At 38.4% G+C, this 20,557-nt stretch overlaps 1 protein-coding gene across 4 annotated transcripts in view; it reads left to right on the forward strand.

Annotated features, from left to right (window-relative positions):
- RPS6KC1 (ribosomal protein S6 kinase C1) overlaps window positions 1-18,330 on the forward strand; it is a 208,102-nt gene extending 189,772 nt beyond the window's left edge. For all 4 annotated transcript variants that reach the window (XM_040263157.1, XM_040263158.1, XM_040263160.1 and 1 more), the window contains 3 exons: window positions 579-661; window positions 1,725-1,820; window positions 17,402-18,330. In XM_040263157.1, the coding sequence (XP_040119091.1) occupies window positions 579-661; window positions 1,725-1,820; window positions 17,402-17,512 (290 nt within the window). In that variant the 3' untranslated portion in view covers window positions 17,513-18,330. The remainder of the gene's footprint in view (window positions 1-578; window positions 662-1,724; window positions 1,821-17,401) is intronic.
- Window positions 18,331-20,557: the final 2,227 nt, after the last annotated feature.

A 20,557-nucleotide genomic window follows, 5' to 3' on the forward strand; every position in this document is an offset into this window, starting at 1 on the left:
TGAATAACAAATTTGCATTTCACATGCTCCTTCTTTAGTTGAAAACAATTGATTATATAGGAGAAGGGTGATACTATAAACTGGGTCTTAGTTCTACTGCTGATTTACTATATGACATTGGACAAAACATTTCACCTTTCTGGTTTCTGGTCTGTAACTCAAAGGATAATTAATACTGGTTTAGATAATTTTCGAAGTTCCTTCTGAAACCTAGAGTCTTTATTTCTAAAACAAAAAATGACCTCTGAGATAGAGTTGACTGTATATTCTCAAATTTGAAAAATTAAGCAAAATGCTGATCTAGTAGATTCATGTAACTTTTACGTATAGCATCTTGAAGGTGTCCCTCTATCAGCTAAAGAACAAATGTCTCAGTTTAATATATGACTGCATAGGAAAAAAAATGCAACCACAGTAGGTGACCAAAGGGATAAGTAACTTTCAGGAATTTTGAAAGCCCAGTAGTATTTAGTATGTGCTCTCTCAGCATTAAAAAGGTCACCTTGCTAATACATGTTAATTTTGAGAGTTTAATTGACCTTTGGAATTTTAATATCAACCTTTTTTGGTGTGTTTAGAGGTTGGAGCAATCACGGAAGAAACTGAAGCCTGTGATTGGTGGAGTTTGGGTGCTGTCCTCTTTGAACTTCTCACTGGCAAGGTAAGCAGTGACCTGGAGGTTTAATAAGTTTATCCAGATGCTACCTTGATTTCAATTTGAGAATATTTAGCCTTTGCCTTTAGTTTTTAGGTTGGGGACTAAGTAAGAAAACCTTGATATCAAAAGGGATGGGACACCAGAAAAATGCAAATTTATCAAGATTCCAGGTTTTTTAAAAATTAGAATTGTATTACATTGAATAAATTGATAGTAAAATTCTGTTATGTCACAGTGTTAGTACATAGTGGGATACAAGACTAGACATTCTTTCTCTTCTTTTTCTGTGATTCAATTTTAACAGAGTTAAACCTATAAGGGTTGTGTAATGATTTGTTAGAATTCTCTGTTTTAAACACCTGTCAGAAATCAGGAGGGAATTAGCACTTTAGAAAATTAATGTAGATATTAAAGGTAGCATGATTTTTTTTCTCAACACTAAATTTTTCCTCTCTGTTCTGGCTTAAATACAGAATTCATACTCTTTCTGATCAATAACTTTAAAGTAAGATATTTGAGGTTAATAGATTCTAATAGAGCATTGTGCAAATTGCCTCCTGGGAGTAAAATAGAAGAAATGAACCATTATACCTTTGTAAGCAGTCATCTACCTTAAATATGTAGTTAATACTGAGCTCCTAACATTGTTGTGAAATATACAAATCACCTATAGATAATAATACACTTGAGGCATAAGGTGCTATACATATAAAAAACATTATTATTATCAAATTCTCGACTTTGGACGTTTTTAAGAACATTAAAAAATTTCCGAGATACAGAATCCTGTTTTAGGTTTTGGCTGTAATGGAATCTTTCTATTATGGACCGTTTTCTTTATATCTAAGGGAAAGGGCAAGTGGCATAAGCTTATGATGTGATTTTGATGACTGCCTTTTTTCCAGTTAGAAGTGCTTTAGGCTCATAGCCTTTGTCCTAGACTGCTTAGAGGGCACTGCGGCGAAGGTGGTTGTTGAGGTGTCTGTCTTTGCTGTCTGTAAACCCTGTGATGGAACAGAAGATGATGTTATTTCGGATAAGAAGTGTATGTGATTGATTGTTTCAGACTCTGGTTGAGTGCCATCCAGCAGGAATAAATACTCACACCACTTTGAACATGCCAGAATGTGTCTCTGAAGAGGCTCGCTCACTCATTCAACAGGTAATTTAATTGACCTATTGGCCAAGTGCATTGAACCATGCAAATTGGCAGAGCCCACAGCTCTAAAACCTTAAAGAAATTAGTTTTGGGCAAGAAGGACCCATTAGTAATTGCACATTCAGAACTAGTACTGTGTATCTTTAGGCTTCTGTTATTATCTGAGTATTGGTGATGTCAGAGAGAACAGTTAAAAGTTGTATTACTTTTTTTTTATTTCTGAAATTCAGGCTAATGTTTAGTCAATTCCATATATCTGTGTAGGCGTGAGATTTAAGTATTGCTTTTAAGCCTGTCTGTAGCTGCTTTATATTTCGTAACCATATACGAATGGCTCCTTTTTTTCCCTTTTTTTTTTTTAAGTTATTGAAGCAAACGCTAGAGCTAGTCTCGGTGTTTCATAAATGGCTATTTTAAATCTTTAATTCATATTGATAAGCTTAAGAATTGGCTGGTTGGGAGAGAAGTGGTAGAAAATCCTGCCAAGTTAAATCGCTTTAGAGCCATTCATGGAACTGGAATATTGCTGTCAGTTAGTGTATCTCTGGTGGCTTTGGAGAAAGAGACTATTGATAATTAAAGTTTGGTATCCCAGAGGTAGGCTCACTCTAGTGAGCTCCTTAAATTGATTCCCTGCATTTAAAATGCTTGTCTAGCTTTATGGCAGACTCACCACAGATCAACAAGAGTTGTCAGAACTGTGATTCCTTTCACTTTTGGGAAAATATCAATGGAAAACTTATTTGAAAAAGATGAAGAACCAAAGTTTTTGTTTAATGAAACATAAATTATATTTTAAATAAGGGAAAACAAAATTTGTGAGAGGAAAAAAAAAGAGGAGGGGATAATATATTAAGAAAAGATTTACCTAGTATTTTCTTAGGCAGTGATTTTGGTTCCATTCAGCAAATATATATAAAGGCATGATGTCATAAGCTGCAAACCTGAGACTCACAAATAGCTGTATCACAGATGGATTTGATAAAGGCTATCAGAGGGGTTTAAAAAATACTTTGGCAAGTCAGGATAAAGAGGTGTTATAACTGATGCAGTGGTGGTGTTAGGGAAGGTTTTGTGTAATGAGTGTTACTTTTGTGGAGCTTTAGCCAGAAGGTTAGATGTGGGGGAATAGCTGGGAGGGATGAAAAGTTTGAATGAAGGCGAGGACTGAGTCAGAAAGACTCAATTTGGGAAATCAAAAGTTTGGTTTATCTAGAGTACAGGGAAAATATAGGGATGAGTAATAGTAGTAAACGAGTGTGGAAAGAGAAGCTGGGATTCTCTTATCATGAATACCAGGGGAGAATGATAGTGTTTAATTCAGTAAAAAATTGAGATTTGAAGTTTTTGTGCACAAAGAATGAAAGGATCAGAGTTGTGCTTCAGGAAGATTCATTTGTCCAGAGTATGTAAAATATAAAGAAACATAATTAGGTTGAAAATAGTGAGATGAGAGTACCCTGAGCACTTTGTACAAGGATTAAGAGGTAATGTAAAGATTCATAAAACATTTCATTCTAATGGAGAGAAAGGACATCTCCTCTATTTTCCTCTTATTTGTTGTGGAACAGCAAGGTAAATTCAAAGTCTTTTTTTTTGTCTATTAATTTAAGGAAGGCTAGCAACTGCTGTTGTTTGTTTCTTTCTTAAAGAGGTAGTCATCATGACAAATACTGAGAACAGAATTCCCCACATTAATTAATAAAGATCTGCTGCTCCTGTCTATCAGAATTTATATTGTAAGGAGTCTGAGCTTAGGGTATGTTAAGTTCCCCTATGCAGATGTGTATATATCTTATAGAGCATACTTCTATAGTAAAGCAGCATTCTGTCCCTGGCCTGCCTAAGGAAACTACCACTCACATTAAGGAAACATCATCAGGAAAGGGAAAAGAGGTCTCTTGGCATGATTAGCAATCTGTCATTTTGACTTTCCTCTTCCACTACCTCACAGTTCATAGAGGTTATTTTAAAAAATCATCAAACAGTTTATATGGAAAGAATTATTCCACTTTGAGGAGATTTTCCTCTCTTTGGTCTTTTTAGCTGCTTGGTTTCTTCCTGGAGTTCATAATTCCCTGTACCCATGGTTTAGTCATCTCAGTCCAAGTGAATGGTGCTGAAGTAAGCATAGTTACATTTTGAATGCAATTAAAAAATATATATTTACAATTTACAGATCCTGAGAGCATGTATGTTTGTCCTTCACAGTGTACATTTAGTTCTTTATGACACAATTGCTTTGTCAGTTGAAAGATATTATATGAGAAAAAGACCATCAAAACAAACTTCAGTGCTTCCATTGCTCAGCTTTATTATCTATTCTTTAAGAGAAAGGAAGTTGGCAGTGACTGTCTTGGTTTTGCCCCTGGTCAACACATTCTCTTAGGAGAATCTTTTGTGAAATCTCTCAGAAGATCTGGGATAGTATTAATATTTTAAATGGCAGAATAGGCAAGACAGTTATGGGTAAAACAGTTATATTTTTGCCTATGGATTTATACTTACAAGTTTATAGAAGAATTCATGAACTAAGGTAAATTGACTTTAGTAAAAGTAAAAATATGAACTTTCATTGGAATTTCATAATGAGGTCATGGTTTGGAGAGAATGGGGGTGGAAAAACCAGTTGTAACAAGAAAGAGAGAACTTACATGTTTACATATTTGCTGAAATATTAAAAAACATGCTATAGTTATAGTTAATTCTTACCAATGTGTAGTATTTTAGTTTTATATTCAAATGTTTGATGCCTCCCAAATCTCAATCAGTAGATATGAATTGACTGATTTTGAAAATGGATTTGCTATGTCAGAATATTCTTAGATGTTTGTTTTATAATAACAGCTTTTCTCTTAACACACTTTAGCAACTTCTAATATAAACATTCTTCGTACTCAATACACTTTAATAAAAATTCATTTTGAATGCTGGACACAATAATGTCAAGTGAAAAGACTGAGAGTACAGTCTTTTGAAGTATATACTTCACTGCCCTTGTGGATTTGGTAATATCAAAGTGAAGTAATAGATTCTTGGCATTTGCAGATCACACACTCATAAGGCAGTGTAATGTTGTGGTTAACAGCATGGCTTCTGGAGACTTAGTACCTGAATTCAGATCGTATCCTTGCTGTCTACTGCCTAATATGACCTTAAACAAGTTTCTATCTTCTCATCTATAAAACAGAGATGTTTATAGTAACTATTCATAGAGTTGTTGTGAGTTCAGTGAACTAATTTATACAAGGCAATTAGAATAATGCCTAGTACACAGTAAGTGTCACATAAATATTTTGTATTATTAGTATTGATAGAGCAGCATTGAGAGCTCATGACATGTGGTAATTTATAATTTGATGAAGTATGTAGTTGAATTATAGTATAGGGTTGCCAGTGTAAGAGTGAGGCAACTGCTGGTGATACATGTTGAAAAGGTCTAGAAAAGTAGTGGATTGGCACCCAATAGGAAATCAACTGATATTTTTATATGAATAATTGAATTAATGATTAGTGAATGAAAGAAAAAAAATAGAAATAAAGGAAAAACAAGAAAAAATGTGTAGGTTTAATTTGAGTAGTGGAATTTCCTACAGTTGTGGAACCATTAATGTAATCATCCAGATATTTTATTGCAGTTGACTAAATTCTGAAGAAAAAAACTATATGCTTTAGGGGTATTCTCATATGTGAATAACTAGCCATATACGAGAAGGTTGGAAAGTTCTCTTCTCAAAAAAGGAAATTATAAAGTTGGACAGACTTGGCAACCCTTTTCAATCACTGGTTGACCCCTAAGCTATGCAGGCACAGGAGTGACCCTTAGGAAACCAAGCTTAAAGATGAAAATATAAAACTTTTTTTATTAAGAAAGGAAAAAAAAATGAGCAGGTCTGTCAACCTCTGCTTATTATAGTTGAAGATGGGGGTGGGGGGAAGCAGATTTACAAATCTAGCTGAAAGAAGTTACCAAACAAAGAATAAACCAACAAACAGCAATGATAACTGTCTTCATGGAAAGAATGACTCTAGAGTCACTAAAATATATTGTCTAAGATGTCTCATTTTTAGCAAAATATTGTAAGATAGTCACAGAAACAAAATAGGCAGAGAAAAAAAAGCAGTCAATAGAAGTTGCTCTTGGGTGTCCCCAGATTTTGGATATAGTGAAGACTTCAAAGCAGTTATTATAGTTATATTCAAAGAACTAAAGAACTCTGTGTATAAGTAACTTAAAGGAGGACTTCCCTGGTGTTACAGTGGGTAGGAATCTGCCTATCAAGGCAGGGGACACAGATTCGACTCCTGGTCCAGAAAGATTCCACGTGCCATGGAGCAGCTAAGCTGTGCACCACAGCTGCCGAGCCTGCAGCCTAGAGCCTGCATCCCTCAGCTACTGAAGCCCGCGCGCCTAGAGCCTGTGACTCAGAGGAGGAGTCGCCGCAGCGAGAAGCTGGTGTGCCACAACAAGGAGAGCGCCCCCGCTCGCTGCAGCTAGAGAGAGCCCGCACGCAGCAGCAAGGACCCAGGACAATGGAAAATAATTAACTAGAAAAGAATCAAAGGAAATTAAGACAATAATGAATCAATAAGTAAAGATTCTCAATGATACTGAAATCATATTTTTTTTAAAAAAGAGCCAAATAGAAATTCTCAAGTTGAAAAGTACTATAATTGAAATGAAGAATTAAATAGGTGAAAAAAAATTCCCTGGAGCATCTCAACAGCAAATTTGAGACAGAGGAAGGAAAAGTCAAAGAACTTGGAGACCAGGATGATAGTAATTATTCAGTCTGAAAAACAGATTAAAAATGTTTGAAGAAGAACAGGGATATGGAGAGCTGTAAGATGATATTTTGGTTTAGTTCAGTTGCTCAGTTGTGTCCGATTCTTTGCGACCCCATGAATTGCAGCACGCCAGGCCTCCCTGTCCATCACCAACTCCCAAAGTTCACCCAAACTCATGTGCATTGAGTCGGTGATGCCATCCAGCCATCTCATCCTCTGTCGTCCCCTTCTCCTCCTGCCCCCAATCCCTCCCAGCATCAGCGTCTTTTCCAATGAGTCAACTCTTCGCATGAGGTGGCCAAAGTACTGGAGTTTCAGCTTCAACATCAGTCCTTCCAATGAACATCCAGGGCTGATCTCCTTCAGAATGGACTGGTTGGATCTCCTTGCAGTCCAAGGGACTCTCAAGAGTCTTCTCGAGCACCACAGTTCAAAAGCATCAATTCTTGGGCGCTCAGCTTTCTTCACAGTCCAACTCTCACATCCAATACACCAAAATACATATAATGGGAGTTCCAGAAAGAGAGGACATAGAGAAAACGGCAGCAAAAAATGTTTAAGACGTAATAGTTAAAAGCGTCACAAATTTGATGAAAAACATTAAAATGCATTCAAGAAGCTTAGTGGATATTAAGTTGGAAAGTACAGAGAGATCCACATAGGGATATTTCATCTTTCAATTGTTGAAAGACAAAAACAAAGATGAAAATTTTGAAAGCAGCCAAGAACAAGTCGTATTCAAAGGCACACTATTGATGTCTAACTTCTTATCAGAAACAATGGAAGACAAGTTAGTGGAAAGGCATATTTAAAGTGTTGAAAGGAAGTAACTTTCAGCCAAGAATCCCTTATCCAGCAAAACTGTCCTTCAAAAAATAAAAATGAAATAAATTTCCAAGTAAAGACAGAGCATTCATTCCTAGCAAGCCTGTCTAATGAGGAATAATACAGGAAGTCCTTAGGCTGAAAGTTACCGTATAGTGACTTGAATTCATAGAAATGAAGAGTGTTAGAAAGATAAATATGCGTTAATAGAGAAGACTAAATATGTTTTTTTCTCATTTCTCTGCTCAACTTCTTTTAAAAAACATAAGGTTGAGCAAAGCAATATAACATTATGCTAGTAGGTTTATAACATGTAATATATAGTATTCAATGACTGTATATGTAGTTTTTAATGACATATAGATACAACATACAGTATTTAGGGCTTCTCTGGTGGCTCAGTGGTGAAGGATCTGCCTACCAATGCAGGAGGCTTGGGTTCAGTCCCGGGGTTGGGAAGATCCCCTGGAGAAGGAAATGGCAACCCATTCAGTATTCTTGCCTGGAAAATCCCGTGGACAGGGGAGCTGGTGGACTACACTCCATGGGGTCACCAAAGAGTCACACATGACTTAGCGACTAAACAGCAACAACAGTACATTTAAGACAAAGGAAGGCAGAAGGACTAGAACCAGAGTAGAGCAAAATTCCTTCATTTCACTGGAAGAAGTAAGTTAGTATTAATCTGAAGTAGACTGTGATAAATCAAGAAGCATATTATAGTCTTGATAGCAACCACTCAAAAAATAGTAAGTTAATAGAGGAACTGAAACAGTGCAGTAAAAAGTATTTGGCACAAAACAAGGCAGTAAAGAGGAATAGAAAAGGCAGTAACTGTAGAAAGCATAGCAAAATGGCAAATGTGAACTCACCGTGTTAATAACAATCAGTGTGAATCTCTAAGCATATGAAGCTAAAGACAAAGATTGTTCACTGGATAAAAAAGATCCAATTATCAGTGTATGAGAGGCATACTTAAATTAATAAACACAAATAGGTTGAAAGAAAAAGGGTGGGAAAAGATAAACGATGCAAACAGTGACCACACAAGAGAGATGAAGTGGTTTTATTAAATATCAGATAAAATAGATGTGAAGATGGGACTTAGCAGAGACTAAGATTTTTTATAATGATGAGAGGATCAATACAAAGAAAGATATAACAATTATAAATGTATATGCTCTAATAACAGTTTCAAAACATATGAAGCAAAGCCCAATTGAATTGAAGGAAAAATAGATATTCCAATAATAAATGGAGGCTTCAATACCCTATTCATGATCATTGATAGAAAATCAGCAATGATATAGAGAAGACTTGAACAACACTATCAAACAACTCGGACATGTATAGAACAATGATTGTAGAATACATTCTTATCACATGCACACGGAATATTCTCTGTGGTGGATCATTTGCTGTGCCATAAAACAAGTTTCAGTATTTGAAAGGCTTGAAATCACATAGCATACACTGACCGTAACAATTTTTTGTTAGAAATCATCAACAGAAAGAGATCTGGTGAGTCCATAACAGATGTTTAGAAATTAAACAACACATTTCCAAATAGCCTGAGTCAAAGAAGAAATCCCAAGAAAAGCCATAAAATGTTTTAAATGGAATGAAAACAAATCCACAATATATCAAAATTTACAGGATACCAGGTACATCAGTTCTTGAGAAAAATATATGGCTTTAGAAATCTATATAGGAAAAGAATGGTCTCAAATGAAAATCCCACCTTGGAACTGAGGAAACTAGAAAGAGAAACTATAAAAAGCAAAATAAATCCAAAACAAGCAGAAGAAAGAAAGCAGAAATCAGTGAAGAGAAAATCTTCATTGGCTAGAAGATAAAAATAAGAGACAAATTAAATCTCAAGTTGGTTCTTTGAAAAGATTAGCAAAATTGGGAAATGTTTAGCTGACTTCAGAAATGAGTATTTTAAAAAGGAAAGGGAGGGGCTGCCATATGACCCAGCAATCTCACTGCTGGGCATACACACCGAGGAAAGCAGAATTGAAAGAGACACGTGTACCCCAATGTTCATCGCAGCACTGTTTACAATAGCCAGGACATGGAAGCAACCTAGATGTCCATTGGCAGATGAATGAATAAGAAAGTTGTGGTACATATACACAATGGAATATTATTCAGCTATTAAAAAGAATGCATTTGAATCAGTTCTAATGAGGTGGATGAACTGGAGCCTATTATACAGAGTGAAGTAAGTCAGAAAGAAAAACACCAATACAGTATATTAATGCATATTTACGGAATTTAGAAAGATGGTAATGATGACCCTGAATGTGAGATAGCAAAAGAGACACAGAGATAAAGAATAGACTTTTGGACTCTATGGGAGAAGGCGAGGGTGGGATGGTTTGAGAGAATAGCATTGAAACATGTATATTACCATATGTGAAATAGGTTGCCAGTCCACATTCGATGCATGAGACAGGGCACTCAGGGCTGGTGCACTGGGATGACCCTGAGGGATGGGATGGGGAGGGAGGTGGGAGAGGGGTTCAGGATGGGGGACACTGTACACCCGTGGCTATTTGTGTCGATGTATGGGGAAAGCCACTACAATATTGTAAAGTCATTAGCCTCCAATTAAAATAAGTAAATTAATTTTTAAAAAAGACAAGGGACCTAGAGTATCTGAAACAATTTTTTTTTTCAATTGGAACTGAGCATTTATTTAGTACAGAGTATGTGCAGACTAGAGACTATAGAAATAACCTAACAGCTGATAGCAGATGAGAAATTGTATACTATACTATCAACTAAAAGTCAGCACTTAAAATGCTTAATACAAATTTATAGTGATAATTTTTTACTGAAATACTCATACTAAAAATTTGTTCTGTTATGATGATGTATGGCTTTGGCTGGAACTGAGTAGTAGACTGTTTTGTTTTTTTTATCTGTAAATGTGTTTATTTCAGTCCTGGAAAGTTTTTAAAGTATTATTTATTTGACAGTTTCTTCACTCCTCCGTGTATTTCTTTTTCCTGGAACACCTACTAGTTGGATGTTAGGCTTCCTGCGTTAACCATACTCATTTTGAAATATTCTTTTTCCTTATTCTTCTTTAAAAAATTTATTTATTTAATCGGAGGATAATTACTTTACAATATTGTAGTGGTTTTTGCCATACATCGACATGAATCAGCCATAGGTGCACATGTGTACCCCCATCCTGAACCCCCCTCTCACACCCCTCTGTATCCCATGATTTTTCAATAAAAAATGCCAAGATAATTTGGTGAAAAATAGTTGTTTCAACAAATGGTGTTGGGAAAATAAAATATTAACATGCTAAAATGAAAATGAACTAAGACTCTTAATTCATATTATATGCAAAAATTAACTCAAAGTAGCTCATAGACCTATATGTGGAGCTGAAACTATAAAATCATAGGGAAAAATAGAAAATCTTCATGACTTTGGGTTAGGAAAAGAATTATTATATGTGACACCAAAATATGATCTGTAAAAGAAAAAAATGATAAAGTGGGCTTCATTAAAATTAAAAACATTTGCACTTCAAAAGATAACAGTAAAAGATTGAAAAGACAGGCCACAGACTGGGAGAAATACATTCACATCCAGTAACTGATGTGTTTTCAGAATGTATAAAGAAACCCTTTAACTCAGTAAGCAGACAGCTCAGTATAAAAATGATCAAAGATTATCCAGGGAGGCTATATAAATGGCTAATAAGTATATGAAAAGATGCTCAGCATTATTAGTCATTCAGTTCAGTTCAGTTCAGTTCAGTTCAGTCGCTCAATCATGTTCGACTCTTTGCGACCCCATGAATCGCAGCACGCCAGGCCTCCCTGTCCATCACCATCTCCCAGAGTTCACTCAGACTCATGTCCATCAAGTCCGTGATGCCATCCAGCCATCTCATCCTCGGTCATCCATTTCTCCTCCTGCCCCCAATCCCTCCCAGCATCAGAGTCGTTTCCAATGAGTCAACTCTTTTCATTCGGTGGCCAAAGTACTGGAGTTTCAGCTTCAGCATCATTCCTTCCAAAGAAATCCCAGGGTTGATCTCCTTCAGAATGGACTGGTTGGATCTTGCAGTCCAAGGGACTCTCAAGAGTCTTCTCGAGCACCTCAGTTCAAAAGCATCAATTCTTCCGGCTCTCAGCCTTCTTCACAGTCCAACTCTCACATCCATACATGACCACAGGAAAAACCATAGCCTTGAGTAGACGGACCTTAGTCAGCAAAGTAATGTCTGTGCTTTGGAATATGCTACATAGGTTGGTCATAACTTTTCTTCCAGGGAGTAAGCGTCTTTTAATTTCATGGCTGCAGTCACCATCTGCAGTGATTTTGGAGCCCCCCAAAATAAAGTCTGACACTGTTTCCACTGTTTCCCCGTCTATTTCCCATGAAGTCATGGGACCGGATGCCATGATCTTCATTTTCTGAATGTTGAGCTTTAAGCCAACTTTTTCACTCTCCTCTTTCACTTTCATCAAGAGGCTTTTTAGCTCCTCTTCACTTTCTGCCATAAGGGTGGTGTCATCTGCATATCTGAGGTTATTGATATTTCTCCCAGCAATCTTGATTCCAGCTTGTGTTTCTTCCAGTCCAGCGTTTCTCATGATGTACTCTGCACATAAGTTAAATAAGCAGGGTGACGATATACAGCCTTGACATACTCCTTTTCCTATTTGGAACCAGTCTGTTGTTCCATGTCCAGTTCTAACTGTTGCTTCCTGACCTGCATACAGATTTCTCAAGAGGCAGGTTAGGTGGTCTGGTATTCCCATCTCTTTCAGAATTTTCCACAGTTTATTGTGATCCACACAGTCAAAGGCTTTGGCATAGTCAATAAAGCAGAAATAGATGTTTTTCTGGAACTCTCTTGCTTTTTCCATGATCCATGGATGTTGGCAATTTGATCTCTGGTTCCTCTGCCTTTTCTAAAACCAGCTTGAACATCAGGGAGTTCATGGTTCACATATTGCTGAAGCCTAGCTTGGAGAATTTTGAGCATTACTTTGCTAGCATGTGAGACGAGTGCAATTGTGCGGTAGTTTGAGCATTCTTTGGCATTGCCTTTCTTTGGGATTGGAATGAAAACTGACCTTTTCCAGTCCTGTGGCCACTGCTGAGTTTTCCAAATTTGCTGGCATATTGAGTGCAGCACTTTCACAGCATCATCTTTCAGGATTTGAAAGAGCTCAACTGTAATTCCATCACCTCCACTAGCTTTGTTTGTAGTGATGCTTTCTAAGGCCCACTTGACTTCACATTCCAAGATGTCTGGCTCTAGATTAGTGATCACATCATCATCATTATCTGGGTCGTGAAGATCTTTTTTGTATAGTTCTTCTGTGTATTCTTGCCACCTCTTCTTAATATCTTCTACTTCTCTTAGGTCCATATCATTTCTGTCCTTTATTGATCCCATCTTTGCATGAAATGTTCCCTTGGTATCTCTAATTTTCTTGAAGAGATCTCTAGTCTTTCCCATTCTGTTCTTTTCCTCGATTTCTTTGCATTGATCGCTGAAGAAGGCTTTCTTATCTCTTCTTGCTATTCTTTGGAACTCTGCATTCAGATGCTTATATCTTTCCTTTCCTTTTCTCCTTTGCTTTTTGCCTCTCTCCTTTTCACAGCTATTTGTAAGGCCTCCCCAGACAGCCATTTTGCTCTTTTGCATTTCTTTTCCATGGGGATGATCTTGATCCCAGTCTCCTGTACAGTGTCACAAACCTCATTCCATAGTTCATCAGGCACTCTATTTATCAGATCTAGGCCCTTAAATCTTTTTCTCACTTCCACTGTATAATCATAAGGGATTTGATTGAGGTCATACCTGAATGGTCTAGTGGTTTTCCCTACTTTCTTCAATTTGAGTCTGAATTTGGTAATACGTAGTTCATGATCTGAGCCACAGTCAGCTCCTGGTCTTGTTTTTGTTGACTGTATAGAGCTTATCCATCTTTGGCTGCAAAGAATAGAATCAATCTGATTTCGGTGTTGACCATCTGGTGATGTCCATGTGTAGAGTCTTCTCTTGTGTTGTTGGAAGAGGGTGTTTGCTATGACCAGTGCATTATCTTGGCAAAACTCTATTAGTCTTTGCCCTGCTTCATTCCGCATTCCAAGGCCAAATTTGCCTGTTACTCCAGGTGTTTCTTGACTTCCTACTTTTGCATTCCAGTCCCCTCTAATGAAAAGGACATCTTTTTTGGGTGTTAGTTCTAAAAGGTCTTGTAGGTCTTCATAAAACCGTTCAACTTCAGCTTTACTGGTTGGGGCATAGACTTGGATTACTGTGATATTGAATAGTTTGCCTTGGAGACGAACAGAGATCATTCTGTCGTTTTGAGACTGCATCCAAGTACTGCATTTTGGACTCTTTTGTTGACCATTATGGCTACTCCATTTCTTTGAGGGATTCCTGCATGCAGTGGTAGATATAATGGTCATCTGAGTTAAATTCACCCATTCCAGTCCATTTTAGTTCACTGATTCCTAGATTGTTGACGTTCACCCTTGCCATCTCTTGTTTGACCACTTCCAATTTGCCTTGATTCATGGACCTGACATTCCAGGTTCCTATGCAATATTGCTCTTTACAGCATCGGATCTTGCTTCTATCACCAGTCACATGCACAACTGGGTATTGTTTTTGTTTTGGCTCCATCCCTTCATTCTTTCTAGAGTTACTTCTCTACTGATCTCCAGTAGCATATTAGGCACCTAATGACCTGGGGAGTTCCTCTTTTGGTATCCTATCATTTTGCCTTTTCATACTGTTCATGGGGTTCTCAAGGCAAGAATACTGAAGTGGCTTGCCATTCCCTTCTCCAGTAGACCACATTCTGTCAGACCTCTCCACCATGACCCGCCCGTCTTGGGTTGCCCCGCAGGCATGGCTTGGTTTCATTGAGTTAGACAAGGCTGTGGTCCTAGTGTGATTAGATTGACTAGATTTCTGTGAGTATGATTTCAGTGCTGCCCTCTGATGCCCTCTTGCAACACCTACCATCTTACTTGGGTTTCTCTTACCTTGGGCATGGGTTATCTCTTCACGGCTGCTCCAGCAGAGCACAGCTGCTGCTCCTTACCTTGGATGAGGGGTGTCTCCTTACCGCCGCCATTCCTGACCTTCAACGTGGGATACCTCCTCTAGGCCTTCCTGTGCCTGCGCAGCCACAGCTCCTCCCAGGCCAACCCGGCCGCTGGTGGGTGGCTCCTCCCAGCTGCCGCCCCTGGCCTTGGGCTCCGGGTGGCTCCTCCTGGCTGCCCCTGGCCTCGGACGCCACTGACCTCTGACGCGAGGTAGCTCCTCCCAGCTGCCACTGACCTCGGACACGGGGTGTCTCCTCCTGGCCGCCGCCCCTGACCTCGGACACGGGGTAGCTCCTCCCGGCCGCCCCTGACCTCGGACGCAGGGTAGCTCCTCTTAGCCCTTAACTCACCATCGCAGCCTGGCACTCTAGGCCGCTGCCCCTGACCTCGGACGTGGGGTAGCTCCTCTAACGTAATGCTCAAAATTCTCCAAGCCAGGCTTCAGCAATACGTGGACCGTGAACTTCATGATGTTCAAGCTGTGTTGCTATTTTCAGGAGAAGTCTTAGATCTCTTTTCTTTATATTGAGAAATCAGTTGGCGAAAGTTGTTCATTTTGTCCCTGTCATTGAGCTCATTCTCTCCAAGCAACAGAACCTGGTAGACTTTGGCTACACTGCCTACGCTGGCAGCTTTGTGTATTCTTCAGAGTCCCCTGTCTCGGATGTGGTACCAGGGCTGGAAGTTGGTTCTGCGATGACCTCTGTCTCTCGGCTGGCTGATGGAGGAGGCTAAGGGCGACTCGCCCTTCTTACAAATCTTCTTCAGAGCCTATAGGCTCCAAACACACCTCACCTCCCCCTAGGCTCTTCACGGTCCCCTAAACCCAACACAAACACTACAGGTAAGTCAGAGCCGTCCAGCCACATCCTCCCAACTGTGAAGCTCAACGGTTATTAGTCATTAGGGAATATAAATTAAAGCCAAAATAAGATATCATTAATACCCACTAGAAGGACTATATAAAGAAGATAGTATCAAGTGTTGATGAGGATATAGAGAAACTGAAACTCTCATACATTGCTGACAGGAATGTAAAATGGTACAGATACTTTAGAAAAGTTTGGTAGTTTCTTAAAAAGCTAAACATAAACTTAACACACAACTGACTGTTCCCACTCCTAGGAATGTCCTTAAAAGAAATGAAAATACATGTCTGCGGGAAGTCATATATGTAAATGTTAAAAGCAATACAATTAATTGTAGCCACAACCTGGGAAGTCCATATGTCCATTAACTGGTGAAGAGATTCACAAAATATGTTATATGCAAATAGTAGTAGTGGTGTTAGTTGCTCAGTCGTGTTCAACTCTTTGCAACCCCATGGACTCTAGCCTACCAGGCTCTTCTGTCCATGGGATTCTCCAGGCAAGAATACTGGAGTGGGTTGCCATGCCCTTACTCCAGGGGATCTTCCTGACCCGGGGATCAAACCTGGGTCTCCTGCATTGCAGGCAGATTCTTTACCATCTAAGCTACAGGGAAGCCCAAGTAGTTATATCCAAATAGTGGAATGCTCTTCAGAAACCAAAGGGACAGACTGTTGACACCTTCTGCAACACCTACCACACGGATGGACCTCACAGACATTAATCTTAGTGGAAGAAGGCAGCTGTTTTATGACTTCATTTATATGAAATATCCAGAAGGGGCAAGTTTATAGAGATAGAAAGCAAATCAGTGGTTGCCTGGGGGTGGGGATGGAAATGTAGATTGACTGCAGACAACATGAAGAAGCTTTTTAGGGTGATCAAAGTGATCTCAAACTAGATTGTGGTGATAGTTGCACAGCTCTTCAAATTTGCTAAGAATCATTAGGTTGTACGCTTGCAATAGATAAATTTTGTGCTATATAAATTATCTCTCAGTAAAATTGTTAACACAAAAATGTGAGGATACATGAATGTCTTAAGCAACACATTCTTTCAGTATGACCAGCGTCATCTGTTATTGTGTATGACTACTTTTATTTTCCCACTCTTAACAAACCGTGTTGCAAATAACATTATTAACTTATTTTAGACCTATTAGTGAAGAAGTTGAAACACATTTCCCTCATTGGATCAGATTGTTCCATGTGAGTCAGCTCGTTGAAAGAAAGCGATTTTGGAATATGAATTTGCTTATTCAGACCTTGGGCTTCCCAGGCGTCACTAGTGCTAAGAACTCACCCACCAATGCAGGAGATAACAGATGCAGGTTTGTTCCCGGGTTGGGAAGATCCCCTGGAGGGGGGCATTCTTGCCTGGGAAATTCTGTGGACAGAGGAGCCTGATGGGCCCTAGCCCATAGGGTCACAAAGAGTTGGACATGACTGAAGTGGCTAACACACACATTCAGACCTCAGATAAAGTTTAGTCCCGGGGCATATATAATTCACTAGAGGTTGAAACACTTAGTGTGCCTTTCAGACTTTCTAACCATGAAAGTAGCTGGATCTCTCAGAATTTGGTGCAGTATCTAACTAATGTCATGACATACTTTTGGAGTAGGAAATTGATAGGTGTAACTATCCTATACTATATAGATATATAGTATAGTATATGTATAGATAAATAGTATAGATATACTAGATATATACTACTAGATATACTATAGCTATATAGTATATAGTAACAAAGTGAGTTACTCACAGTGGTATCATTTGAAAAGCCATAAACTCAGATATATTCCCCACCACTCCATAGCTAGAGTAGTGTTACAGACATAACCCTTTTTCAAGGAAATATAGTTAGTTGGCTGTCATCAAGTCCATTTGTTATTGAGGTTGAATTTAGAAGTAGTTTCCTTTCATTCTGTTTTTATTTTCCTTTGATTCTTTAGTTAGATTACCACTACTCACTTAAATCCTTCCTTTTTAGCTCTTACAGTTCAATCCTGTGGAGCGGCTTGGTGCTGGAGTTGCTGGTGTTGAAGATATCAAATCCCATCCATTTTTTACCCCTGTGGATTGGGCAGAACTGATGAGATGAACAGAACGCAGGGTTCTCTGCACACATTCTGGCCTTCTCTGCGACAGGCATCTCTAGCACGGAGGCAGCTCTGCTTCACACTCACTCATGGGACACCAAGCATTAGGATGAAGAGCTTTAGAGGAAATGGAGAGAAAAGGCCTGAGAGAGAACAATTCCTTTACAGTTACTGTCTGGACAAGATATTGGCTACCTTTGCAAGGGGCTGTTATGTACAAACCAAGGTGTGATCTTTATTTTATCTGCATTTAGTGGTGAAGGTGAGTTGTAAACCCAACTAAAAGAGGAATGCCCTTTAAGAACTTCCTCTGAGACGAAGCTCCGAGTGTAGAATGAAGTGTTACTTGAAAGAACGACCCTTACATGGCAGCTGACTGTGCTTTTCGCTAACCAAGATATATATACTAAAAGTGCTTCACGCATAATGTCATCTATGAAGCTTAAAAAGTGAGGAAAAAAAGAAGATACGCATCATGTCTGATAGGGAACCTCAACCACAATGCTATATGATTAATCTCTATCAAATGTGGTCCCATAGTCATTCTTTCTGAAGTCCATGTAAGAAAAAAACACTTTCTGTTGTCAACTCTGTACTTTCTTGGTTGGTATTGCTAACAGTAGGGTTCATATGAGCTCTCAGCTCTCTCTCTCTATCTTTCCACTTTCTACACCCTTTGCCTATTGTCATATTCTATTCTTCCTACTGCTACTAATACATAGGCAGCAAAAAAGGGAAGGGAGTATTTATTTCCCCAAATTGTATCAACTTAATAAGAATTAAAGAATCATGATATAAAATAAATGCTCTAAAAATTGAAGTCTCTCTTTCTTTTAATTGCTTACAATTTTTTTTCTATTCAAAGACCTCTCTTCCTTTCATTTTGAAAGGTTAGCAATTTCTGTTTCTTACTGTGTTTGACTGTGTTTTAGTTTTTTGGCTGAGTATCCCAAGAACCAAAGGATCTCATCTCAGTGGGATTGAATGGCAATCCTGTTTTGTTACAGGATTTCTAGATTTGACCTCCTCATCTACTTGACATTGTGTCAAAAGAACGTGAGTATTTGTACATTTGTGTTTGTTTTTTCTTTCCGTTGCTAATATTGCTCCTGTAGTCATTCTGTGTTTACAACAGAATACAAACTTTTTAAGTTAATGCCTGTTTTTTTAAACTTTATCCAAAGATGAAAGAATAAATCACCGTTTCCAAATGGTGCCACAAACATAATGAAAGTTTTCTGTATGTTTTAATTCTTTGTATTTTCAAGATCTGTGACAGAGCCTATCGCCACCTCAAGAGCCTCTATGCAGCTTCCAGCTGCCATTGGCCAGGTCCGCCCATCACATTAAATGGAAGCAGAAAATGCTTCAGTGGAACGAAGGAAATGTGCAAGCATTTTTCCTTGTTCTGTTATCCTACTGCCCCATTTTCCTTTTTGGTCCCCTTATAACCTGAACCCCAGCTGAAGGGCTGCAACAACACCAGGATGGGGAGCAGGTCACCAGGATCATAGCTCAGTTGAGATGACATCACTCCCTGGAACTGGATTTCAACTCGCCAGCCCCCAGGTCTCAAAACAGGAACTCATGCAGGTGAGACACAAGAATGACTTCCTCTGTAGGACTAGTGGGAAGTCTGCAAGTAGTCAGAGTTGGTCATTCCAGAGCTTCCTTCCAGAAGTGCCCTTTGACACGAAAGCAGCCAAGGTGACGCTCCCAGCCCTACCACATGACTTTCATCCCTGGGTTCAAAGGACAGTGTTAACAGATGGAATTGTGTTGACATAAATCCGTTGCTTCAGTTTCTCTATTTCTGTGTTTGGAACTTGTACTTAATGTAAATACATCATTCATAATCATGGTGGAGATGAATTATAGAGTAATAAACACACAGGGTAAATGACTTTGAGGTGGTGGACCCAAGTCTGTTTTTACTTGATGACATGTATTAGAAAAATCCAAATCAGAGAACTTACCATTTACTGTTTCTCATTTGATTTTTTTAATATATTTTTTCTCAATTAGTTTTTTATTGTATCAAAATTTACATAATAAAATTTATCATTTTAACTGCCTTAAAGTATGCAATTCAATGCCATTAAGTATATTCACATTTTCCCCCAACCATTACCACTGCATTTCAGAACTTTTAAATTTCTAAAACTGAATTTCTTAACCCATTAAACAAGAACTTTCCATTCCTCCTCCCTCCACCCCCTAGTAACCACTGTTCTACTTTCTGCATGAATCTTATTTTCTAGGTCTCTCACAGAAGTGGGATCATATAATATCTGTTCTTTTTTGTCTGATTTATTTTGCTTGATATAGTGTTTTCAAGGTTCATCCATGCTGTATCATATATCAGAGTTCCGTTCCTTTTTAAGGCTGAATAATATTCCATTCTATGTACATACACATTTTGTTATCCATTCATCTGTCTGTGGACATTTGGATATTTCTTCCTTCTGGCTGTTGTAAGCAGTGTCCCAACATTGATGTACAGACATCTGTTTGAGTCCTCACTCTCATTTGATTTTATATTTTTGTATGAAATTACCAATGCCATTGACTGTTACTTTACTACATTCTTTAAAAAGAGCTTTTCCAGCAGGTTGCCAGTAATTTGGCATAATGCCACCTATATTCAGACATGGTATGAATATCTACCATTTCTGTTTCACAGAAGGGGTAAGTTAAGGTCCCGAAGAGTAACAAAGAATGCTGTGATTTTAACAGTTTGTTTTAACAATGGTATGAGTTAAGACTTTTGGGAGACATGTATGTCTTCAATTTACTTGTTATAATTACTGACCTCTTGTTAACATGATTAAACCTGTATTTTAAGCCTTTCTGCTGCTGCTCCTGCCAAGTCACTTCAGTCGTGTCCGACTCTGTGTGACCTCATAGACAGCAGCCCAGCTATAATTCCTATTGTGTTTTGACCCTCAGGCTTTTCCTACCCTGTCTTATTTCAGAATCATTGTGAACCAAGATTAAGTATAGCTTTCCTGTAATGCGTGTAATGAAAAAGATAAAATCTATAAATA

Source organism: Oryx dammah, unplaced genomic scaffold (assembly GCF_014754425.2).
Source record: "Oryx dammah isolate SB20612 unplaced genomic scaffold, SCBI_Odam_1.1 HiC_scaffold_21, whole genome shotgun sequence".
Taxonomy (NCBI): domain Eukaryota; kingdom Metazoa; phylum Chordata; class Mammalia; order Artiodactyla; family Bovidae; genus Oryx; species Oryx dammah.